General features: G+C 59.6%; 3 protein-coding genes and 1 non-coding gene across 9 annotated transcripts in view; all 4 read right to left on the bottom strand.

Moving 5' to 3' along the window:
- Positions 1 to 2371: 2371 nt before the first annotated feature.
- Positions 2372 to 2444, bottom strand: TRNAW-CCA (transfer RNA tryptophan (anticodon CCA)). The gene has a single exon. It is a non-coding gene; the product is annotated as a tRNA-Trp (tRNA).
- A 4938-nt stretch (positions 2445 to 7382) lies between these two features.
- TMEM82 (transmembrane protein 82) lies at positions 7383 to 11160 on the bottom strand. The gene is made up of 6 exons (XM_057702553.1): positions 11073 to 11160; positions 10850 to 10922; positions 10479 to 10653; positions 9466 to 9883; positions 8069 to 8256; positions 7383 to 7789 (listed from the first exon to the last, which is right to left on the bottom strand). Exons 1-6 carry the CDS (start codon positions 11158 to 11160, stop codon positions 7700 to 7702), a joined length of 1032 nt encoding a protein of 343 aa, XP_057558536.1. The 3' UTR covers positions 7383 to 7699.
- Positions 11161 to 12318: 1158 nt separating this feature from the next.
- SLC25A34 (solute carrier family 25 member 34) lies at positions 12319 to 18650 on the bottom strand. 2 transcript variants are annotated; one of them, XM_057697222.1, is made up of 6 exons: positions 17036 to 18650; positions 16329 to 16836; positions 15647 to 15712; positions 15404 to 15556; positions 14848 to 14982; positions 12319 to 13857 (listed from the first exon to the last, which is right to left on the bottom strand). In XM_057697222.1, exons 1-6 carry the CDS (start codon positions 17188 to 17190, stop codon positions 13675 to 13677), a joined length of 1200 nt encoding a protein of 399 aa, XP_057553205.1. In that variant the 5' UTR covers positions 17191 to 18650; the 3' UTR covers positions 12319 to 13674. The 2 variants fall into 2 exon arrangements, with proteins under 2 accessions (XP_057553205.1, XP_057553214.1); XM_057697231.1 differs by having other exon boundaries at positions 18257 to 18650.
- A 140-nt stretch (positions 18651 to 18790) lies between these two features.
- Positions 18791 to 23999, bottom strand: part of PLEKHM2 (pleckstrin homology and RUN domain containing M2) — a 37631-nt gene continuing 32422 nt past the window's right edge. For 3 of the 5 annotated variants that reach the window (XM_057697200.1, XM_057697185.1, XM_057697194.1), the window contains 9 exons: positions 23884 to 23948; positions 23463 to 23551; positions 22748 to 22880; positions 22334 to 22524; positions 21914 to 21979; positions 21081 to 21240; positions 20558 to 20737; positions 20358 to 20474; positions 18791 to 19713 (listed from right to left, as the gene is read on the bottom strand). In XM_057697200.1, the coding sequence (XP_057553183.1) occupies positions 19579 to 19713; positions 20358 to 20474; positions 20558 to 20737; positions 21081 to 21240; positions 21914 to 21979; positions 22334 to 22524; positions 22748 to 22880; positions 23463 to 23551; positions 23884 to 23948 (1136 nt within the window). In that variant the 3' untranslated portion in view covers positions 18791 to 19578. Of the gene's footprint in view, positions 19714 to 20357; positions 20475 to 20557; positions 20738 to 21080; positions 21332 to 21913; positions 21980 to 22333; positions 22525 to 22747; positions 22881 to 23462; positions 23552 to 23883; positions 23949 to 23999 lie in introns of those variants that run through there. The other 2 variants (XR_009047746.1, XM_057697209.1) reach the window with 2 other exon arrangements.

The raw sequence follows: 23999 nt of genomic DNA, 5'->3' as shown, positions 1-23999 counted from the left end.
TTGGGAATATTATAGTGAGGTGGACAAAGTGCTGAAGGTAAGGAAGACTTGGTTCCGCTGGAAAATCTAAGGGACATCATGGTTCCTGTCAGTTAGCATTGCTTTCTCGGATTCTGGTAACAGCACCCAATTTCTGTTTGGGAAACCTCACTCCCACTCTCAATGCCTGGCTGGAACTATGTAGAAAGAGGCAGTCTTTTTCCAGGCTGACAGGATGCAAGCTTGGCACCATTTATGCCAACACTTGGACCAAGACAGAGGACAGCAGGGCAAAGATGATAGAGAAGGAGTGATAACTGATTTCATCACTTAAGCTGCTGGATCCAGCCATGCCTGAAGCCCTCTCTCTGGATCTCTGGAGTCAACGCATTCTCTTTTTTCTTGATTTTTCTTCAACCAATTAAAACTATTTCTGTTACTTAAAGAGTCATGGGGAATACTGGTGAGATCCCATGGGTCTGGATCAGCTCTTCCTCCAAACTCTGCACCACTATCACTTTTGAGAAGCCTGTCCTGTTTCCTCCAGATGTCAAATGGATTCATCTCAAGGCTGCTGGGTTGAACCACTATGCTTTGCCCACCAATCTAGGAGCAGGGCTGTGTCTTATTACTCCCTGTGTCTCCAGTACCCAGCACAGTGCTTGGCACGTAGTAGGGTCTCAATAATTCTGATAAAATGCATAAGTAGGAGTAGGGGGGTCTTAAGTAGCTGCATATGCAAATCACGTGAGTAGTAAAGTGTAGTGAGTCCTTAAGAGCTTGGGTTTTGGAGTCAGACCCACCTGAATTTGGATATTGGCTCCCCCACTTATTAGCTCTGTGACCCTGAGCAAGCCACTTAATTTCTCTGAACCTTGAGTTTTCTCCAGGAAGACAGAGAAAGGAATGATCAACTGCTTACAAGGTCATCCTGAAGGCTGGGGGAAAATAATGCAAGAAAAATCTGTAGCACAGAGTTATAATTCCTCGTGGGGCTCTTTGCAAATAAAATGCAAGTGTGTATCCCCTTTCTCTACCTGGCGAGCAAGATGGGGGAGGCGGGAGACCTCTTCGTTGTCTTCCTCCCCTGAGATCCGTTCCTGCTTCTGCTGCCTGAGCCAGTGCCTCCTTCCCAGTCCCTTTACTCAACTGTTTCTTGACTCTTCATATCAGAAGGGCTTGACGGAAACTGAGTTGCAGTCCCTTCTGGGCTGGGGCAGGGCGGGGGTGGGGGGCACTAGAGGCCATGGTCAGGCTCTGGTCTAAGTGCCCTACCTCCATCATACTGTTCGGTCCCCTCAACAAATGGGGAAACCGAGGCACAGAGAGTTACTTGCTCAAGGTCATCTCCATTAGTAAGCCTCATTCAAGCCCAGATAGTCTAGCTCCAAGCCCTTTTACTGAACAGGCCAAGCGTGTAGGGAAATGTACAAAAACCACGCAGGAAGTAACCGACCCACAGTTATAGCCACATGGAGTTCCCCACCCTCAGGGCCCAAGCCTGTGTCCGCTTGGGCCAGGCAGGGGCCGGCCTCCAGACCTGGCTGTGACAACAATGTCTGGCTCTTAATCCCCTCCGGGTCCAGGGGCCTGAGCTGGCTCTGGCCAGACCTGCTTGTTCCCACGGCCCGGTCTCCGCTAAGCAAATCAGCACTGGCTTCAGGGTGAGGGGGTGGGAAGCGTGGGGTGGGCCATGGTGGGCTTGAGTCTCACTGGGCTGGAAAAGCCCCTCCTTGACCCAGACCTTGAAGGTCAGAACCCCTTCAGTGGACAGAGGGGAGGACGTCCTGGCACCACTCACTTGGGAGGGTCCTTGAGCCTGCCCCAAGGCCTCGGCTGCTTGCCGGGGCCAAGCCCCTGTTCCCCCACTAATCCCAGGCCCCTTCTTGAGCCCCCACTCCACTGTGAGACTCCACCCCTGGCAGTATCTATCCAATGCCCCACTGCTCTCTGGCAGTGAGGACCCCCCATCCCTGAGACCCCTCCTTAGAGAAGTGTAACTTGGCCTAGGCCCTGCCACAGCCCGCAGCCAGCCTGCCCGCCTCTCCCTTCCCTGGAGGTGGGCTTACTGTGAAGTTAATAAAACCTGCGCCCAGGCCTCTCATGCACACGGCCGCCGTGAGGACGGGGGTCTCTGGGAGTTATTAAATGTTCTAGGAGGGAAGAGCAGCCAGCTTACACTCAGGAAACAGTTTTCTTTAAGTTTCCTGGCAAACTGCCCAGAGAGATGTCAGAAGAAGGACCCAAATCTCCAGGCTTCCAGCAGTTGTTCCTGCTTTTCTTTCTCATTCTCAGTCAATATTCACTTTCAAATGAATTTTGTATTCTTTTTTCCAAAGGAGACCCCCTCTTTTTTTTTTTTAACCGCACCACGCGGCACATGGGCTCTTAGTTCCCTGACCAGGGATCGAACCTGCGCCTCCTGCATTGGAAGCTTGGAGTCCTGACCACTGGACCACCAGGGAAGTCCCTAACGGGAACCCTTAAAAGTGGAGTCACCCTGCTCTTACTCCTTACAATCCATTCTCCAAGTTGGCCAGGCCATCTCACTAAAGCAGCATGTGGTCATCACAGGTCCCCATACCCATTCTGTAGCTCCCAACACTCTTGGGGAAAATACCAAACCCCTCCCGTGTCCTGGTGATCTGGCCCCAGCCCGCCTCCCTGACAGCCTCTCCCACCACTGTGCCCCTCGTCCCCTCCGCTCCAGCCACAGTGACCCCTCCTCCGTCCCTCAGGCCACTCAGGCCACCCCCATGGCCTGGGAACTCCCCCTCGACCTGCAGGATTGGTTTCCACAGCTCTTTCTCAGCGACGCCTCTCTGAACTCCAGACCACATCACACACCTCGCAACACCTGGACACTCCATCGACGCTGACCACAACTGCGTGAGGTAACCCTGCGCTGTCCCTGGAGACCCTCACATCATTTACCCAGTTTTTCAGGCCCAAAATGTAGGAGTTCCCGGATTCCTCTCTTCCTCTCAAGCCCACATCTAACTGACCAGGAAATCCTATCAGTCTTTCAAAATAGGTTCAGAACCAACCACTCTTTCCACCTCTATGGCCACCACCCTGGTCTGATCCCCCATGCTCTCACCTGGCTTTTTCCAAATGCTTTCAAACTGGTTTACTGTTTCTACACTGTCTATTCTAAAGACAGCAAGGAGAGGAATCCTTTAAACCCATGTCAGAGTGTGTCACCTCCACGTGCAAACCCTCTATTTGCTGCCCATCACAGGGGAATAAATTCCCAATGCCATTCGTGGCCCTGAGAGATCTGGTCCCTGCCCACCTCCGTGACCTCATTCCTGCTACTCCATCCTCTCTGCGATGCTCCAGCCATGCTAAAGTTTCCTGCTGTTCCTGAACTCTCCCAGCTTGTTCCCACTTCAGGGCCTTTACCCATGCTGTTCTCTCAGCCTGGGGTGTTCTTCCCTCAGCTTTCCACTTGGCCTTCTTCTGCAGTCCATTCAGGTCTCCTCAAAGAAGCCTTCTGTGGAAGGCAGCTTCTAAACTGTCCTCTAAGCCTGTGAGCCACAACTATTGAGCCCATGTGCCGCAACTACTGAAGCCCACGTGCTTAGAGCCCGTGCTCTACAACAAGAGAGGCCACTGCAATGAGCAGCCTGCACACCACAACGAAGAGTAGCCCCCGCTCGTTGCAATTAGAGAAAGCACATGTGCAGCAACGGAGACCCAACACAGCCAATCAAATAAATAAATAAATAAATGAATAAATAAATATACAAATAAATTTATAAACTGGCCTCTAAGAACCCCCACTCTCTGCCATGCCCTTGTGCAATCCCTTCCTTGCAAGGGTGGGCTAGACCCAGTGACTTGCTTCTAACCAATAGAATACAGCAAAAACAGTGGGATGTCGCTTTTAACACAGGGTTGCAAAGACGGTGGCTGCTGCTCCGGGCATCTCTCTCTCCCCCTTGCTTGCCCTGAGGGAAGCCAGCTGTCATGTTGTGGGCTGCCCTATGGAGAGGCCCACACAGCAAGGAACTGAGAGAGACCCCAGCCAATATCTGGAAAGGAACTGAGCCCCTCGATCCACTAGCCCATGAGAAACTGAATCCTGCCAACAACCACATGGGTGAGCAGAAGTGGATCCTGCCCCAGTCGAGCCTTAAGATGACACCATAGCCTTGGCCTTGACCTTAGCCGACAACTTGGCTGTGGGCTGTGAGACTCTGAGCCAGAAGACCCAGCCAAGCTGCACCCAGATTCCCAACCCACAGAAAAAGTGAGACAATGTGCATCTGTTGTTTTACACTGCTGAGCTTTGCGGTCATTTGTTACGCAGCTGGTGATAACAAATACCCTCTCCTTCGCCCCATCACTCTATCCCCTTACCCAACTTTTTTCTTTCTTTTTTCTTCCCAGTACCAGTTGCTAATTATGCATCTTGCTCCTCCCCAGTGCCTGGCCCAGAGCCTGGCCAGTGGAGATGTTCAGTAATAGGTGAAGGAATGCAGGACACCCAGAGGGACAATGCCATAGCTCAGAAAAGCCACAGGTGGGGGGCTCAGGAGGGAGGAGGCAGGCTCACCCCAGTCCCAGGTGCTCCAGAGTTTATCATCCTCTCTTAGCAGGGCCTGGGGCTCCGGTTTCCCACCTCTTCAGAAGGATGCTGGTTCCAGCCCAGGGCTGGGGCTCTCATGGTCTGTGGCAGAACAAGTTCAGCTTCATGCCCCAGTTCCAGACCATACCTTTTGAATTTCCTCTGCCCTCTGGACTTCAGGCCCATTTCTCTTTGCTTGGTAGACCTCACTAGAGTGATCTAATTTTTATACCCTTGTCAGAATTTTCACAAAAATAATTTAATAGATAAGAAAAGAATCCTATTCCAGCCCACGTGGCCCAATTTTTGTTTGGAAAACAGTCCCTGTGCCCATAAAAAGGAAAGGACTGCCAAGTCCAATCTTCTCCCAGCCCTGTCCCCACTGAGTCCCAGGCTGTGTGGGGGCCTGGGAGGCCATGGAACCTTCCAGCAAAAACATCAGGCCCGAGTTGGAACCCGGTGTCCAGTCTGGGCCTGGCAAGGGGCTGGCCCTGTGCCCACCTAACTGAGACATTTCCTGCTAGACTGGGGCAACTTCCTGACCAGAGGGAACCAAGCACACTCCCAGGCAGAGGGAGTCTGGGTCCTGTACTGGGGGAGGGGCATTCATAGGCACGTCCCCCACCTCAGCGACTCTGGGGCGGAGAGTCCCCTCCTAGGGGTAGGATGGAGAGCAGGGGACCAGAAGCTGGGCTCGCTGTTGGGTGGCCATTCCTGGAGCAATGAGCTGAAACCCCCCGTCCAGCCTTGCGGCCAGCCTGTCCCTGTATCTCAGGTGCACCCACGAAGGACAGTGGAATCCTATACCAGACTCTGTCTGCTCCAAAGCAGTAGCCTTTGGGGGACCATGGTGGCCTTTACTGAGAAGTGGGACCCAACAGGGTCTGGAATCCTCCAAGAACCTTCTCCAGGTCCCACCTCCTCCCTGGTGCCTCCCTTGCCTCTCCCAGACAACCTGACTCTCATAACCCCTTTGGAAGCCCCCTGGCTGGGAGTCTCCTTTGCCCTGTGGGGTCTCCCCTGGGGAAGGGCCCCTGAGTGGGGGCCCTCAATCCTCATGGAACCAAACTGCCCTGTGGGCTGGGTGCCTGGGCCAGGAGAACACGGGTGTGGTAGAGCCTGAGGCTAATCTGGACAAAAGGTTGTGGGAACCATATTCCAGAACCTGCCTGTAATGGACCTGCCATATTTTTTATGCTCACCTCTGTTAGTTTCCCTGGCCCCAATTCGTCAACAGGAAGTGGGTAGCAGGGAGCATGCATAGCACTTGAACTCTGGGGGTCAGGCTACCTGATTCGAATCCTGGCTTTGCCACTAACTAGCTGTGTGCCCTTGAGCAAGTTTCTTAGCCTCTCTGAGCCTTGGTTTCTGAATCTATAAAAAGGGATAAGAGGGGGGCTTCCCTGGTAGCACAGTGGTTAAGAATCCACCTGCCAATGCAGGGGACATGGGTTCGATTCCTGGTACGGGAGGATCTCACATGCCGTGGAGCAGCTAAGCCCGTGCGCCACAACAACTGAGCCTGTGCTGTAGAGCCCAGGTCCCGCAACTACTGAAGCCTGCGTGCCTAGATCCCATGCTCCGCAACAAGAGGAGCCACTGCAATGAGAAGCCTGTGAACCGCAACAAAGAGTAGCCCCCGCTCACTGCAACTAGAGAAAGCGCACGTGCAATAACAAAGACCCAACACAGCCAATAAAGAAAAACTAAAAAAAAAAGGGATAAGAGTACCTGCCTCTTGAGGCTGATGTTAAAATGAAATGAGGGGACTTCCTAGGTGGCGCAGTGGGTAAGAATCTGCCTGCCAATTCAGGGGACATGGGTTTGATCCCTGCCCCAGGAAGATACCACATGCCGCAGAGCAACTAAGCCCGTGCGCCACAACTACTGAGCCTGCGCTCTAGAGCCTGTGAGCCACAACTACTGAGCCCATGTGCCACAACTACTGAAGCCCACGTGCCTAGAGCCCACGCTCTGCAACAAGAGAGGCCACTGCAATGAGAAGCCCGCACACCACAGTGAAGGGTAGCCCCCGCTCTCTGCAACTTGAGAAAGCCTATGTGCAGCAACAAAGACCCAACACGGCCAATAAAAATAAATAAATAAATAAATAAATATATGTAAAAAATAAAATAAAATGAAATGAGATAAAGAATCTCAGCACAGTGCCCAACACATGGTAGTTGCTCTTCTTTTTCTTGGGCCCCCCGCCCCCCGCCCCCCAGCTGTGCTGCAAGTCATGTGGGATCTTAGTTCCTAGACTAGGACCAGGGATAGAAGCTGCGCGCCCTCCAGTGGAAGTGTGGAAGGGAAGTCCCAGTAGTTGTTCTTTTGACAGGCTCAGAGAGGGGCAGTGGCCTACCCAAGGCCACACAGCAGGTAAGCAGAGGCGCTGGTATCCAACCTTCTTCTATATGTTCTGTGGCCTTCACGCACTGGGCCCTGCAGGGCATACAAGGCTGAACGGGGCTGATATGGGAAGGACCCTCACGTCAGGGTCAGAGGCTGGGGACCAAGGGCACGGATAGAGGCCTAAGCATAATACTCCCTCCAGTTGTTTCTCAGCCTAGGATGGGACAGGACACAGGCATCCTCCATCCAGGACAGCAGGTGGGTCCTAGATGATGTGCCCATCCACACCGCTGCATTCCCGTCACCTCCTCAGCCACCTCAATATAAAATTCCTGAACCCCAGGGACCCAGCCTGGCACATATCCCAGGAGCCTGCCCCCGTCAGAAGAGCTTTGTGGCCTTAGAAAAGCCTCTTCACCTCTCTGTGCATTCATGATTCTAAGAAAAATCTGAGAAAATCACTTTTATTGTTTGTGGAAAGGGCAAGGGAGGTTGGTAAAGGGGGAAGCCATTCCGAGGATGCAACACTCCCCGCCCTCCAAAACCCCTGGGAAGGCAGGTCTGAGGGGCTGTATCCATGGCCCACCCTGAGAAAAAGAGGGCTACCCCAGCGGCCTCCAGGTGCCCCCACCCTCTGAGAGCCCCAGGCTCAAATCCTCCCCTCCCTCCTGGGGGTCCCCAGGGCTCCAGGTGGGGGGCAGGCCTGCCATTTTGCCTCCAGGCAGCATCCTGGGGTCAAGGCCTCCAGGTGAGCTTGGACAGCCCTGAGAGACTCCCAGTCCTTGTTGAGGTCAGTCAGGAGGGGGCCGTCCCCTGGGGCTGGGCAGGTGCTGAGGGCCAGGGCCGGCTTGGAGCTGACACCGAAGGCCTCTGGGATGGAAAATCCTAAGGGCAGGCAGGGAGGAAAGGATGGAGAGCGCCATTCAATTCCCCCCTCCCATGGGGAGGCCTCAGGCCTCCAATTATCCACGACCTTCCTCCCATTTGGGGGCATCTGGGGCACCGGATGGGGAGACTAAGGGTGGGGGGGTTGCCCCCAAAGGCCCCATTCTAGTGACCCTGGCTACCGAGGGGTCAAAAGTTAACCCCAACCTGTGCAGGCTCCCAGGGCTGTGTGGAGCAGGGCTTCAGGGTCTGGGAGACTTTTGGGGTGGTGGTGCCCACCTGCATCTGGCAAAGGTCAAGCAGGGCGCGGATGCCCACCAGGCACCAGAGCTCGCCCAGCAGGGACACGAGGATGCCCAGGAGGTCGAGCCAGCGGCCCACCGTCAGCAGCAGCACGAAAAGGCCGCACATGCGTACCAGCACCGTCTGGACCTGGCTCTGCAGGCCGGAGAGCTGCCGCTGCTCCTCTACAGAGACAGGGTCCTTGTCACCCTCTGCCTGCCCGGTACCCGCAGCCCCACCCTGAGATCCAGCTGAGTCGGGGCCGGGACCCCCCAGCTCCCCCACCCTCCTTCCTCAGTGTGAGCCTTCCCCTCCCCAGGCAGCCCCCTTCCCTTCCTCCTGCCCCCACCCCCACTCTAAGCAACTACAGGGCACCAGGCACTTCTTCCCAGGCCTCACTGCCCACTTGCAGTCTCCTCCTGCAGGCAGGACAGGGGTCTTCCTGACTCAGCGTTCCTGCATTCCCATCAGTAAAGCCCTGTGAGCTCTTTCTGCCAAGTAGATCCAGGTCCCAGCCCCCTTCACCTCTCATAGCCGCCTCCTCCCTGGGCTCCCAGCTTCTGGTCTTGAGCCTACAACTCAGTGTGTCCTCAGCAGCCAGGAGCCTTCTAAACACACTAACGAGATGAAATCATTCCTCTACTTATAATTCTCCCAGGATTTCCCACTGCATTTAGAGTAAACTCCAAACTCCTTACCTTGTGAGGTCCTGCCCCATCTGACTGGAGCCTCCTCTCCAACCTCATCTCATCTCTGACTTGTTCGCTACCCCCAAGTTTCACCGTTTTCATCAAGCACGCTAGGTTCGTTCCCACCTCAGGGCCTTTGCACCTGCTGCTCTACCTGCCTGACTGCCCTTCCTTGTCCTACCTCTTCTATTCCAACTCTACCCCACAGCCAGGTGGCTCCTCCTAGAGCCCAGATCTGATCAGGCCACTCTTTCCTGCTTAAAACCCTGCAGTGACTTCTCATCAGACCGCCTCGCCTGGCTGATGACAGCTCTCCATCAGGCCCCTGTGAACCCGTCCAGCCTTGTTCCCTCCCTGTGCCTCCGGTGACAAGGGCACTCCGTTTTCATGCCTTGTCTCACCTCTGGGCTTTGGTGTATATGGTTCTCTCTGCCAGGATCTCCTTTCTCCCCTCACCTCTCTCAGGGGCTTCTGTTTATCCTTCAAAGTCCATCCAAGTACTGTCTCGCCAGGGCTCCCTCTGCACAATGTACCCTTCTCTGAGCTGCCCCACTGCAAGGCCCCTGCCACCAGACTGGGTGACCTGGGATGGCAGAGGCAGGGTCTGAGTGTCGTCAGCCTCCCCAGGGCCTAGCACAGCTTTGGACCCGGGTCAGACGGTGGATGTGCGTGCCGAGTGAATGACCTGCCACCCGCAGCCCCTACCCTGCATGTAGATCACCAGCAGGGTGTAGCAGATGGTGAGCGGTGTCCAGAAGCGCACGGCCTCTGAGGTGGTCAGGAAGTCCCGGTTGATGAGGGCCACAGCTGCCAGGTTGCCCACTGTAAAGGTCACGGCCAGGGTGCGGCCCAGCAGCCGGGGGAGGCTGTGAGCACCGGCCAGCAGGCCCAGGCAGATCCCGCAGTAGCGCTGGCTGCTGTGCAGCTCGTAGAGCTGGCAGACGTGGCGGCGGAGGCGCCGGGCGCCCGTGCTGAGCAGCGCGGCCAGCCCCAGGCCCAGCAGCAGGTTCAGCGTGCGGTGCGGGGCGCCCTCTTGCAGGAAGCTCAGGCCGCAGGTCAGCCCGCAGCCCAGAGAGTACTGGCACCGTAGGTACAGCTGCAGCTTCTCGGTGCCCCGGGAGCCCTGGGCGGGGGAGGTGGCAGAGAGGGGCCGCGATGGTGGGGGCTCAGGCCGCTCCTCCCCGTGGCGGGACCCAGAGGGTGTCAAGGTACAGATGCTCCCCTCTGTAGGAGGCTGGAGCCTGAAAGAACCTCAGAGGCAGTTCCCAAAGAGGGAATATTGCCTTCAGGTGAAGCCCCACTGGGATCATTTCTTTCAGCTTAGTTTCAATCATGATTATTACTTGGGACCATCTGCTTGGTGAAGGGTGGTGGGTCAGAGTTTTGAAGACCTGGGGTCAAAGCCTGACTCTGCTTCTTGCTGGGTGTTGGCCACGGGTAAGCCCCTTAGCCTCTCTGAGCCTTAGCCTCCCACGTGAAATTGGGATCACGGCGAACGCTGTGGCTCTGAGGATGAGAGGATAGACTCAAAGCATCTAGCACAGCGCCTGGCTCATGGGAAGCTCTCGACATCCAGCAGCTGCTATATTATCTTCTTGGACTGGGGTTGTATCCACTCTGAGTGGAAACTCAAACTGGGCCCAGTTTCCTGTATTTGGGGGTGAAAACAAGGGCCCAGGGCTGGGCAGTTCTCACCCACCACCTCCCTGTGGCCTCACCTTGTCCAGGGAAAGCATCATGGAGACAGCCCGGAGGGAGAACTCGAGGACCACGAGGGCGGCCACCCGGACCCCCACGACGGTCAGGATCAGGGCCAGCCCTGCCAGGTGCACGGTCTCCAGCGAGGCCCACTGGGCCTGCAGCCGCTCCTTTTCAAGCCTCCGCTGCGGGTCACTGTCGGGGCAGAGGGGGCACAGGCAGCAGGGGGCAGAACCACCAGCCTTGTTCCTTGGGGGGGGGTCCTGGTGCCCCCAGCCACGCCCTGGGGTTAGGGTGGGGTGGTCTCTTCCCCTCCGTCCTCCCCTCGTAGGCCAGAGTCGCAGTGTGGGCTCCAGGGGGCTGGGAGTGGGCCAGGGAGGTGGGCACTCACTTGGCACAGCCCACGAAGAAGTAGACCTTCAGGAGGTTGCTCAGGACGGAGACTCCGCAGGCCCCGATGAGGCCTGACGGGGGCGGTAGGGAGGGCAGGCAGCTTGGTGAGGTTAGAGGAGGGGGCAGAGGGGGTGGTGGGAGACCCACGTGGGTGGGGGCCGACCTGCACGGAGCAGGTGCCCGGGAGGGGGCGGGGCTGCGGGGGAGGGGGAGGCGCTCACCTTGCAGGAGGGCGTCGAGGAGGCCCGAGCCCCACTCGAGGGAGGGGAGGCTGGGGAGCCAGGAGGGGAGGGACAGCAGGGAGAACATGGCCGCCGGGATCCAGCCCCAGCCTCCGGCCTGGTCGGCACCCGAGCGACCGCAACCTGCCACGTCACCGTCACCGCCGCCGGGCAAAGGTGGTGGAGGCGAGGGGAGGGGCGGGCAGGGGTCAAAAGCCCAGGGGAAGGGGAGGAAGGGGAAGGAGGAGAGCCAGGGCCTTAAACCTTTGGGCTGCTGGGTTAAGGCCGCTGCCAGGGGTTCCCCATTTGGGCAGAATGGGGGTGGGGGACATCTCTGGGTGGGCTGGTCTCTGTCCTGCTTTTCTTTCTTCTTTTTTTTCAGTTTTCCTCTCTCTTGAATTTTATTTATTTATTCATTTTAAAATTGGAATATAGTTGCTTTACAATATTGTGTTAGTTTATATTGTACAGCAGAGTGAATCGGCTCTACATGTACACATCTCCCCTCCTTTTTGGATTTCCTTCCCATTTAGGTCACCGCAGAGCACTGAGGAGAGTTCCCTGTGTTGTACAGTAGGTTCTCATTAGTTATCTATTTTATACACAGTATCAATATTCCTTATATGTCAATCCCAGTCTCCCAATTCCTCCTCCCCACTCCCCACCCCTTTCCCCCTTGGTGTCCATCCGTTTGCGCTCTGTGTCCTGCTTTTCTCACCCTCCCCTGGGCCTTGCCACACAGTGCCTTCCTGGGTCCCCAGGCCTTGCCTCATTGCCCACTGCCCGCCCCCCGGCGCCTCCGGTCTGGGTTCTCCCTCTCAGTCTGAAGTGTGGGCGCACCCCCTCTTAGCCCAAGTCTGGAAGGGGGCTTCGATCCCCCCGCAGCCTGAGGTCAGCTCTGCTTTCTCAGCCTGGGGTCTCGAAGGAGAGGGGTCTGTCCCCCAGAGGGCCTGGGCCTGAGGCTGCGTACTCAGCCCAAGGTCTGGAGGGGCGCGTCTCTCCTCCACCAGCCCGAGGCTGGGGTCCAGCTCTGGGCCCTCCTCTCCCGCGCCGTGGGGCAGCCCGCCTTGACGATCCCCGCCGTGTCCACTAGGTGGCAGGCCGCGCTTGGCCCGAGGGGTGGGGCCGGCCCGCCCCCGTTCTTTTGGATTCTCCTTTCTCAGACTTAGGAGAGAGCGAGCCAAGGGTGGGGGCTCAGGGGTCGGGAGACGGAGGCTGCCAGCAGAGGGGAGTCGTTGGAGTAGACAAAATAGAAAACTTTATTGGTCTGGAGTGTGCAGGAGGGCGGCCCCTGGGGGACAGCTCCTTGCAGACATGAGATGTCGCAGGGAAGGCAGTTCAGGCTGCTTGACCTCGGCCAGTCCTGCCCCTTCAGGGACTCACCTTCCACCTCCCAGCACAGAGGTCAGTGCAGGCCTTGGGAACACGCCCGTCGGGGGGAGTGTGGCTGCAGCGTGGGGAAAGAGCCTGGCATGAGGACACCCAGCTCTGCTGCCTTGGGCAAGTCACTTCCTTTCCCAGGAGCTGAGTCTGCTCACCTGAGCAACGGGGACCTCAAGCACTACCTTTCAGAACTGTCGTGAGAATCTGTGCTGGGCATCTAGGAGACCCTCAGGAAAAGCCCTTAGCGGATGGGCTGAATTGTGTCCCCTCCCCCTCCTCAGCTTCATATACGGAAGTTCTAACCTCAGAATGTGACTGATTTGGAGATAGGGTCTTAAAGTAATTCTTAAAGGAAGTATTGCTAATTAAGTTAACATGAGGTCACTAAGGGTGGGTCCTAATCCAATATGACTGGTGTCCTCATAAGGGCTTAGGACACAGGCACACAGAGGGAAGACCACGTGGGGACACAGGGAGAAGATGGCCGTCTACAAGCCAAGGAGAGAGGCCTCAGAGGAAACCAACCCTGCCGGCACCTTGATCAGACATCTAGCCTCCAGAATTATGAGAAAATAATGTTCTGTTGTTTAAGCCGCCTAGCCTGAGGTCCTCTGGGTGGCCCTGGCAGATTAACACAGACCATGACAGCCGGCCTCAGGGTGCTCGCCACGGCCTCCTCACATGCACAGTGATCCCTCGGGCGGGGGTGTGGGGGGTGTGGCACTCTGGCCTCTATGGTCCTGGCTCTTGCCAAGAGCACAGGTCTGGGCTGGGCACAGCTGGGTTCTCTGCCCCTTCAAAGCTGTGTGGCTTTGCTCAAAGCACATCACCTTTCTGAGCCTCCACTTTCTCATTAGTAACAGAGAGTCATACCATCTCACACCGTGATGGGATTAAGCGAGCTGGTGCATGTAAGTGGCCCAGCTCACGGCGACGTTCACGCCCTGGAGTGGCTATTATAACAAGGAGTAAGGCTCTGGGATAAGGGAACCCAGGACAGAGGGAAGAGAACATTCTGGAGAGCAGAGTGGGTGGTGATTCGAGGTGGATCCGCTGGCCCTGGGTGGGCCATGGGGCTGGGTTGACCACAGCTGTCTACATTCTCCCCGAACCTGCGGCGGGGCCTGGGCCTGGGCCGGCTCTGGGGCGGCCGTCCCCGGCTGGAGCGGGCCGTCGCTTCCTGCCACGTGCCCGGCTGTGTCAGGGTGAAGGACGCCACCTAGCTGCCCTGGCGCTGGCCCCGCCTGGCCAGTTTCCGGAGCTCATCCCAGAAGAGCATGCTGAGGATGGTGTGAGGGCCCAGGCGCAGGTAGGCGGGGCCCAGACCCTTGTAGAGTGCCAGGGGGCCCTCCTGCCGCCAGATCTTCACCAGGCAGTCCGCGAGGCCGCCATACAGCTGGCCCTGGGGACAGACACAGGGCAGACATCACTACAGGCGTCACGGGGCCCTGGCTAGCACAGTGGAGTGTGTCTGTGTGTAAGGGCTTCTGGGGCACATCAGAAAAGGCATTACCAGACTTTCCTGGTGGCACAGTGGTTAAGAATCCACCTGCCAATGCAGGGGACACGGGGCAACTAAGACCATGAACCCCAACTACTGAAGCCTTCGCACTTTAGGGCCTGAGGGCCACAACTACTGAACCCACGTGCTGCAACTACTGAAGCCTGCGTGCCTAGAGCCCCTGCTCTGCAACAAGAGACACCACCGCAATGAGAAGCCCGAGCACCACAGGTAGTAGCACCTGCTCACGGCAGCTAGGAAAGCCCGTGCGCAGCAACGAAGACCCAACACAGCCAAAAATAATAATAATTAAAAAAAAAAAGGCACTCCTCCAAGCTCGGCAAATCACACAAAGGTGACCCTTTGGGCTGTGAAAGTTAAAAAGGGGCCCCTTGTTCCAGGCAGGGGCTCAGCGTGGTTAGTGGCACGCAGGTGGGTTTCATCACTAACTCAGCCTGTGGAGGGCACCTTTGTGTTGGGCACACCTTGCAGCAGCGTAAGGGATGGCCCGTGTGCGTCTATGAGGCTGTGGGGTCGGGACTTGATTCCAGTTCAGGCGTCTCCACTTACCAGCTGTGTGACCTCAGGCAAGTCACTTGATCTCTCTGAGCCTTGGTCTCCTCATCAGGAAAATGAAAGTGGTTGTGAGGAGAGATTAAAATCCAGGTGTGTAAATGCTTAGCACACGCTTGGGGCATAGGCGTTCGGCAAACAAACCGAGTTACTGAGTGTGCGTGTATGTCACCCGTCTGTGTGTGTGTGTGTGTGTGTGTGTGTGTGTGTGTGTGTGTGTGTGTGTGTGTGTGTGTGTGTGTGTGTGTGTGTGTGTGTGGTGTGTGTTGGGGGTGCCCTCCAGCTCCCAGGCCCTCCCCTCCCCTGTCCCCTGCTCACCCTGCCCGCTCTGTCCACGGGCTGATTGTATAGCCGCGTGCTGACCACGTCGAAGGGGGTCATGACCGCGACCACAGCCACGCTGCTGATCATGCCCCCGGCCAGGGCCACCAGCCAGCTGTCCTCCGGGAGCCACTGGGGGGACATACAGGCTGCTGGCCCCTGCAGCTGCCCTCTACCCACCCCGTGGGGCCCTCCTCAGCCTCGCAGCACCTTGGGCGCGGGAAGAGCTGGGGAAAGAGGGGCAGGTGAGGCCCCTCCGGCCACTCCCCACCCCACCACCCCGAGCTCCTTTACAGCTTGAGGGTTCACTGTTGACTCCCTGCTCTTGCTGGATCCAAGGGACAGGGTCACGGCCCCGAGGGCAGAGCCCGGGCCCTCGGCTTTCTTAAGGGTCCCCGTCTGTCACCACCGCCTGGGCTTCCCCGTGTGGGGTCCAGCTGGAGATGCAGGGGTGGGATAAGGGCCCGGACAGAGAGGGAGAAAGGAGGCAGGAGGCCCTCCCCCCACTCCTGTGAGTGCGGGTGGGTGGGCACAGGTGTCCCTAGCGCCTCACCTGTTGCTCCTGCACCCAGGTCTTGGCGGAGACAAAGGTGGCCAGCTGGGCAGCCGAGCCGACCGTGACCCGGGGCACGGCCCCACCCACGCCCCGCCACAGCCCTGCCAGGCCCTGCTGCCGCCAGATGGTCTCCAAGGCGCCCAGGACGCTCTGCGGGGAGAGGGCATGGGGTCACGGGGCAGCCCCTGCCCACCCAGGAGCCCACCCAGCCAACCCAGCCCGGGGAGTGACGGTCCCCACCTGGTGATGGTGCTGGTGCCCCACGGCCATTGCGGCCACCGTCTGGGCCTGCAGCTGCGTTTTGATCTGTGAGAGCAGAGGTGACACAGGGCCTGGGGATGAAAACTTAGAAGAGCCTGGACGAGCCCTCCCTGGGCCCCGACACCCAGACCTCCCTAAGCCCACAGCTGCAGCTTCGGGGGTGCGTGGGATAGGGTTGGGGATGAGGCTTTGGCGTCGGCCTGGGTCTGCATCTGGGTGTGACTTGGGGCAAGTTACCTATCCTTCTCTCGGTCTGTCTGCTCACCCTTGGAAAGCTGTTCTGGGGACCAAGAGAGATGAGGACTACAGCATCCAGGCTAGGACATGCGGCTCTTACTCAATGGAAGCCTTAGGCTTACCTTGCACAGGCCACAGAGGAAGACAAGGGACCACGATGGATCCAAGCCAGCACACCCCCTGCCACCCTCCGCCCTGTCCCCTGGCTCAGGACCAGTGGGGCCCCAGGGAAGCGAGGTTCAGGACAAAGCCCTGGTGCCCTGGACGAAGGGGCAGATTCCAGGCCCGGGCGGGGATGTTCCAGGGCGCAGCCCCACCCAGCCTGCCCCACCCCGTCTGCTCCACGGAGGCCAGCCCAGGAGGCTGCAGGGCCCCCCCGGAAGCTGGGTCACAGGGTGGGAGTGGATGGAGACAAGGCACTCACCAGGTAAGCGGGGCTCCCCACGAAGGCTCCCAGTGCCCCTGCCACAGCGCCCGCGACCACGGTGCCACCTGGCTGCTGCGTGAGGCCAACCTGGCACGCCAGGCTGTAGCAGTAGAAGCGGACGCCGTTCATGAGGCCCTGGTAGAGGAGGCCGGCGGCCAGCCCCTTCTGCAGGCCACACAGTCCATCTGCACGGGCCACAGCGACGACGGAGGCCACGAAGCCCCGGTAGTGCCGAGGGTAGGTGCCCCGCGCCTGCAGCTCCCCCTGCAGCTGCAGCCGCGTCTTCACCACCTCCAGGGGGTTGGTGAAGACACAGGCCAGGCAACAGGCTGACGCACCCAGCACCAGGTCCACAGCTGGGGCCACCGTCTCCATGGCCTCCGGGCCAGGGACCGGCTGTGCCCGGGTCAGGGGCATAGACATGGGGCCTGGGGTGGTGGAGCTTAGGCTGTCTTCACCCCTGCAGGGCTGCGAGGCTGGGGATCGAGGGAGCCTGGGGCCATGTCTGGAGGGCAGAGGGCCGGGTCAGAGAGGCCTGCGGCTGCCAGGCAGCCCCTGGTCTATCTCGGGATTCCACCTGCTCTGCTCCTTCCTGGGAGCCTGGGACACGCCCCCGCCAGCTCTGGACCAATCCCAGCTGCCTCCGTCCCCTACACCTCCCTGCAGGGGAGGGCCTGGACCCTGGGATCTGGGGGAAAGGTCACCTGGGCCCCGAGGGAGACTGTGCCAGGCAGAAAGCGCCAGTCAGCCAAGACATCTCCTCCTGCCCTTCTGGTCCTCCAGCCTTCCTCGTGGCCCTGGGGCAAAGGGCTGGTGCCGCTGCCCTGCCTCCAGCGTGGCCAGTCCTGCTACAGCTCATGGCCCCTGGGCAAGAGGCAGCTGCTTGGGAGGCTCCTCCCAGTAACTCAGCAACTCTCCCCTCCCACTCCTGCCACTGTGTGACGTCCCCTTTCCCGGCCTCAGACCGTAGACCGATGACTACTATGGTCTCACTGCCAGTGAGAGCAGAAGGCTCCGGGGGGCTGTGGAACTGATCTGGAATCCCAGGCTCTGATATTATGTGTGACCTGGGCAAGTCACTTCCTTTCCTTGAGCTTCGGTCTCTCTGTTTGTAAGATGGAGATAGGATACCCAGTGCAGAGGTTCACTGGAGGATAACAAATGTGTGAAGAATGCCTCGCACAGTGCTTCGCCCAACAAAAGGCAGCCCGCGTCCTCCCTGCCTGGGGGTCCTGGATGGGTAGGAGATGGAAAAATAGGGGCCATTGTGTCTCAACAAGCGACCTTGTGGCTTTGGTGGCCTACCTGGTGAGGACTTGCCCCCTAGTCCTGCCCCTCCGTCTGGTGGGAGCCGCTCCCGGGCTGTGGTTCTCTGCAGCAGAGACCCAGGCATGGAAATGGACCTTTGTGCCTGGTGAGAAGGGACCTCCCACCCCTGGGCACTACTGTCAGGTGCCAGGCTGCTCAGGTAGGGGGCCAGAACCACCATGCCCACCTCAGCCTCTGCCCCATGGTACCTCTCTCCTGCCAGGGCCATCCTGCATCACCCAGGTCCCAGTCAAAATCAGAGGCAGGGGGAGTTCCCTGGTGGTGCAGTGGTTAAGAATCCGCCTGTCAGTGCAGGGGACACGGGTTCGAGCCCTGGTCTGGGAAGATGCCACATGCAACAATTAAGCCCATGCACCACAACTACTGAGCCCATGTGCCACAACTACTGAAACCTGTGTGCCTAGAGCCCATGCTCCGCAACGAGAAGCCACTGCAACGAGAAGCCCACACACCTCACAGGAGAGTAGCTCCTGCTCGTTGCGACTAGAGAAAGACCCAACGCAACCAAAAAAAATTATTAAAAAAATAAAATTTAAAAAAAAACAAAGAAAAAAAAAAACCAACCAGAGGCAGGGCCACCCTGCCAAGAACCCCACCTATGTGGCCTCTATGCCTGTGTCCATCCCAGGTGTGAGGCCCCAGAGGCCACAGTGCTGAGGGACTTGAGGGCTGCAGAGCTCCTCCTAGGCCTGGCAGGCTGTGCAACATCTGGCCAGCCCCAGGGTAGCCGCTCAACAAGAGGTCTTGGGGACAGCTCAGATTCTCCTGGGTTTATCCCGAGGGGCCAGCATCAGCCCCCAGAGCTGGGGAGGCAGGGGAGGTAGGCTGCCCTGCCGTGGCAGCGTAGACAGGGCCTGGGACTGGAGCTGGTGGCTGCCCTCCCCCGGCCACTGCAGGAAATGGGGGGGAGGGCAAAGGTCAGGCCAGGAAGCTCCCAGGGCCAGACCACCTCCACACAGTGAGTTCCCAAGGGGCAGCTGTGGGTGATCTGGCTCCCATTGTGGGCACAGAGCATCTGATTCACGGAAGAGCATTTGTGGAATGAATGAGGAACGGAGGGCTGAGTGGCCTGAGAGGAGGGTCAGAGACCCCTCACCTCCACCCTGGTCAAAAAGGGCCTGTGACAAGTCTTGGCAATATAACATGTCTATTTTATTTTAAAAAACAAAACTCAGGCCACCTGACCCCTTCCCCCAGAGGGCCCTCTTGGGAACGACCTGGCTCCAGCCTAGCAGGGGACACAGGCTGGTGGCCTTTGCTCCCCTCCAAGCCCTCCTCCCTCTGCTTTGCTCCCGGCAAAAGGAGATGCTTGATCCCTGGGTCCTCCAGGTACTGCCAGGGTTGGAGGAGGCAGGGTAGGGGGCCGTGGACATGCAGGGCCTCCTGGTAGCCAGGGAGGGCCAGCTCGGCCCCCTGCAGCCCCCCAGGCCCTGGAAGGCAGGGAGCAGTGTGCTTGGGGATGGAGTTAGTGAGGAGAAGACATGCACTGAGACCTCGGTGTTCCAGCTTCCCTCCCAGCCGGGTGAATGTTCAAACATGAACAGGGATGGCCAGGCACTCAGAGCCCCCAGGGTGGCCTAAGCCTCTGCCCGGGCCCCTGACCCAGGGGAGGAAGAAGGGGCTCCTGCCCTCCCAGTCCTTCCACTCCCCTCGTGGACTGAGGCGGTGGCTCTGGCGAGGATACCACTGCATCTGCAGAGCCCATGGGGCTCGGACCCTCTGCACTCAGCACTTCCCGGTCGCCACCTGCTGGGCAGGAAGCCCAGAGGGTTCAGCACGCGTTCTGCATCCTCGGGAGGGAGACCATGTGCCACACTCGGTGGTTCTGCTGCCCAGGAGCTCGGGTGGGAGCCTGGCCCCGAGCAGCCTCGCGTGTGCCTCCCTCTCCTGCCCCACCGGGATGCCAGCCAGCTCCGCCTCAGCACCAGGGGTCCCGGGAGGCTCTGCCCCGGCACAGGCTGTCACTGCGCTGCCAGGCGCTGTGGATGAGGCTCAGGGCGTCCTCGAACTTCTTGTTGGAGGCTTCCTGGATGGCCTTGCGGGGGAGGTCCACCTGTGCGGGGCGTGGAGGGAACCTGAGGGCTGTGCCAGGAGCCCCGCGGGGAGCCGAGGGGCCGTGGGGCCCTGCGCACCAGGTGTTACCGTGCCCCAGGACCATGAGCTCCCTGCTGCCATCTCCCGCTCAAGGAGGGGCTCAGGCCAACCAGGTGATGCTCCCTGAGCCACCTCCTTCCAGGGAAGGCCCCAGATCTCGGGGTGGGGGCTGGGGGTGGGGCCGGGAGGCGGGCTCTGTGCCTGAGAACATCCCTGTGGAACTGCACTCTGCCCAGGGCTGGTCCAGAGCGTCCGAGGGGCAGCCCAGCACGTGCTCAAAGTGCGATCTGTCCCGGCATTCAGTGAGGCCCTCTCAGCCTGGCGTCCCCACCACCTGGGCACAGCTCTAGCCCCACTGTAAGCGCTTTTTGCTGGGAACTGAGAAGGTCAGGAATGGCGTTTCCCGGGCTCTACGCTCAGCTTTCGCCTCAGGCTCACTGGGAGTCAGGGTTTTGCCCCTTTGGTCCTGCCTGTTCACGTCCGCCGCGGAGCTCCTAGCACGGCGCTGCCCTAGGCCCCCGCCTCCCGCCTCGGTCTGTGCCGTGCAGGGCTCCTTTCCCCAGGGAATGGCTCTGCTCCCCGGGGCCCTGGGCAGCTGGGTACCTGGTAGATGGTTTTCCACCCAGAGTTCAGTGCAGACAGGAATCGGTCCAGTTCAGACGTGCAGCTCAGGTAGATGACCCAGGGTGGGAGGGGCTGCTGGCTGTCCTGGGAAAACTCCTGGGGAGAGCAGGGGCCTCAGGTGAGCAGACACAGCGCTCCTTTGGCAGGGCCTGCCTCTATCGCCCCACAACCCAGCTCACCAGGACACAGTACTCCTTGCCCGTTTCCGTGGAGATGGCGCTGATGTCGGACAGCTTGGTGGTGCCCAGGGAGCGGAAGAAGCTGGTCTGGCAATCCTCGTGGCACGTGAAGAGGTGGTCGTCGGTGATCACCAGGCAGCAGGGGATGCAGGGACTGGGAGTTACCCCCTGGGGAATGACCTGCAGGGCATCGGCAGGTGGCAGGGAGAGGCAAGCTGGAGCTCGCCAGGCCTGGTCTGTGCCAGGACACCCCCCCTTCCGGGGCAGTCAGCCCCCTCGCTCCTCCCTCCAGAGGTCAGGCAGGCTCCGCCCACCACAGGAGTTCAGGGGCCAACAGGGGTGATGGTGGGAATATCAGGCCACAGGTGGCCCTAAGCTCCAGGGTTCACTCCTGGGCTGGCCCCTGGAGGTCCCGTCTTGGTCCTCAGAGGCTGGGGAGGTGACTTGCCTGGGTTTGGGGGAGGGACTGTGGGGATCCCGGGAGGGGTCAGGAGGCAGTGAGCAGCGGGCGGGAGGTGCTCACCCCTTTGGACACGGCCTGGCAGAGGTGCTGCATCCAGTCGGCCATCTCAGCCTCGCTCTCGGCGCTCAGCTCCAGGCAGGGCCGGTCGGCAAGGATGACCTGGAAGGCGTGGGGCCGATCCGTGGTGTTGGATCTCCGACAGCCACCGCACTGCTCCCCCCTGGGCCAGAGGAGGAGGGTGAAACGGGAGCGAGGAGGCAGGGGTGGCACCGGGGAGCCCCTGGGGTTGGCCTGGCCCGGAGTCCTGAGGGCTGGAGGACAAAGAAGGTGGTCCGGACCCCTCTGGCTCAAAGGAGAGGCTTACAGCTGCTGGGCAGCCCCACCCCATCCCTATGTAATACCTTCTGTCTCTAGAATCACCAAGGTCCTTCCAGACACCTAATCAGGGCCAGGTGAGGGGTTGAGAATCCGCTCTTGGCTCTGACCCTCAGAATCAGTGCACATTTATTCATGCCCCCTCATGGGCCTGATGTTTCCTCCATCCTCCCCATCAGGTCAGGCGCTTCCCAGGGAAAGGACCGCCTTCCCTACCAGACTGGAGGACTGCCTCCCATCTGACTGGATCCTTTCCAGGCGGGGAGCTCCTCTTGCTTCACCCCTCCCCACATTCACCCGGAGCTCAGCAGACCCCAGGGCACTGAATGGAGGTGGGGCCGAGGCGGGGGGGTGGGGGGTGGGGGGCGGGGGAAGAGGCTGAACTGACGGGAGGAAGAGCCAGTTCAAGCCAGGAAGGACGGGAGCCCTGAGCCCCAGGCCTAGCTGGAGCCTTGACCTTCAGGCAGTGACACAGGCCCCAACACCTGCCCAGTGCCCACATCGCCCAGGACACTCACCCCATGTTCACCGAGAGCAGGGGGGTGACGTCGGTGCGATCGGGATACTGGTAGAGGATCCCATTGCTGCAGGGGCACAACGTGGCAGGGGTGAGGCCTGTCCCAGGAACTGGGGGCCAGGCGGAACCCAGATCCCAGGGACCCCCGCAAGCTGGGGCCTGAATCCCAGAGGCCCAGGAGGCCGGGGCTTGCCTTCTATGGCAGGGAGGGTGGAGAAAGACCTGCAGAGGTGCAGCAGGGAACGCGCGCCCCCAGCCCTGGGGACAGCCCCGGCCTTCACCTGGGGCATTCTGGGCTTCCTTGGGCCCCAGATGGCTGGCTCTACAGAGAAGCTCTATATCCCAGGAGATCCGAGGCCCTGGGTGGGGAGGGTGCTGTCCCCTACCCCAACCTCCGGGCCAGAGCTGTGGGAGCTCCCACCTGAGCACCACGAAGCACGTCTTCCAGTGCTCCTTGCCCAGGTAGGAGGTGCCCGCCTTGTAGTGCAGCATGCCTTCTTTGGTGATGGTGCCCTCGGGGGGTAAGCAGTGGCAGGGGACGTGGCCAAGGGACGCGTCCTGGGGGTCCTCCCAGTGTACAAGGCCGTAGAAGCGCACAGTAACTGCAGTCGCCTGGGGAGGGGGGAGGGGACACAGCGGTGAGGTCTGGGCCAGAAGCAAGAGTGACCTCTGGTGGGGTAAGGACACATCCCGAGCGCGGAGGGGACAGGCCAGGCGGGAGAGCCCCTCCCCGACGGGTGATGGAGAAATGCTGAAGACAGCTCTTTGCACCTCTTGAGCCTAATACCAGGGCTGGCATCTCGGGAAAAACACCCCTTCCTCCCCAGGTTCTTACCTCACACTTAGATTCCTGGGCCACAAATTTGGCCAGTGCCAGCTTCTCCATGGTGGCATCCGTCAGGATGCTGGGGTAGGGTGGTTCCCGACAGCCCTTGATCATGGCTGACTTCAGAGAAGCCAAGAAGAACCTGTACGCAGAGTGGGGTTTGCTGTCAGAGGCCTGGGGCCCCCACCCCTCAAAGGCACATGACATAGTCCCGAGGACGTCCAGCCTGAAGCGGTCACAGAATCCTGGGGGAGGGACCTGGCTGGAACCAGGGCAGCGGGCGGGACAACGACGTGGCAGCAGCCCACGGCCATCAAACCGCGGCCTGGGAAAGGCCTAACCCTTCCCAGTGGCCAAGGGGCTTTGGGTTTTGACGGCAAGGGAAGACTGGATGAGGTGATACAGCAGGACTTGTAAAAGGCCCGATCTCAGGACAGACAGTTTTCGTATGGAAGCACGTGGGGCACGCGTGGCCCCACAGCAGGGCTTGCGCTTTCTCTCCTGCGGGCCCCTTTCTGCTCTGTGGGGTCTGAGGTGTCCAGTCGGTCAGTGTGCCTGTCACCTCCCTGCTTCTCTGCCCGGCCTGTAGGCTGCAGAGGGAACTTATCTCTGCTGGCCCCTCTGCATGCCACTCCCCGCCCTCTGCCCTGGAGGCTGTGGTCCGGCCAGCGGGGGATGCCGGATGCCGATCCTCCAGGCCTGCGAAGGGGGGCGTGTCACTCACTCGGCCAGGGCCGTGTCCGCCGTGTCCAGCAGAAACTGCTTCCTGCGGTTGGTGCATACCAGCTTCACTGTCTGCTGGTCGAGGCCCACCTGCCAGAAACCACACCCTCACATGCACGCAGGGCTTGGCCATGGCTGCCAGGAAGGGCAGCCATGGCCAGGTGGAGGGTGGGCTGGGGAGGGAGGAAGCACACTCTGCGGTCACCACGAGGTGGGGAGGGATGGTCAGACGCATAGGGGAGGAAGAGGCACCCTCGGGCTTGGTCCTATCCCCGGCATCAGTACCTGAGCTGCTCTGAGAAAAGAGCTGGCACCCACCCCCAGGGCTGAGGCAGGGGACAGACTTGCTCTGCAGCTCTAAGGGCGGGCGGCCCGAGGAACCCTGCCCTACGGCACACACCAGCCGGGGAGGCTGAACTCACCGACACATAGTCAAGTTCGTTGTAAGAAACAGCCTCTTCCACCAGGTATGGCTTCTCCGTGGCCCCTGAGAGAGGAGATGCCAGTGCCTGTTACCCTCAGGGGCCTCTCTGCCCTC

This window comes from Hippopotamus amphibius, chromosome 1 (assembly GCF_030028045.1).
Source record: "Hippopotamus amphibius kiboko isolate mHipAmp2 chromosome 1, mHipAmp2.hap2, whole genome shotgun sequence".
In the NCBI taxonomy this organism is placed as follows: Eukaryota; Metazoa; Chordata; class Mammalia; order Artiodactyla; family Hippopotamidae; genus Hippopotamus; species Hippopotamus amphibius.
The sequence above is the reverse complement of the archived record's forward strand: the minus strand, read 5'-3'. Positions and strand labels throughout refer to the sequence as shown.

Coding starts and splice junctions, on each gene's coding strand:
- TMEM82 (XM_057702553.1), bottom strand. CDS start 11,160: ATGTTCTCCCTGCTGTCCCTCCCCTCCTGGCTCCCCAGCCTCCCCTCC. Junction 10,923..11,072: donor CCTCGACGCCCTCCTGCAAG/GTGAGCGCCTCC, acceptor CGCCCCCGTCAG/GCCTCATCGGGGCCTGCGGA. Junction 9,884..10,478: donor TGATGCTTTCCCTGGACAAG/GTGAGGCCACAG, acceptor TCCCCCGCCCAG/GGCTCCCGGGGCACCGAGAA.
- SLC25A34 (XM_057697222.1), bottom strand. CDS start 17,190: ATGAGCTGTAGCAGGACTGGCCACGCTGGAGGCAGGGCAGCGGCACCA. Junction 16,837..17,035: donor CAGTCTCCCTCGGGGCCCAG/GTGACCTTTCCC, acceptor TCTGCCCTCCAG/ACATGGCCCCAGGCTCCCTC. Junction 15,557..15,646: donor GGCACCAGCACCATCACCAG/GTGGGGACCGTC, acceptor CTCTCCCCGCAG/AGCGTCCTGGGCGCCTTGGA.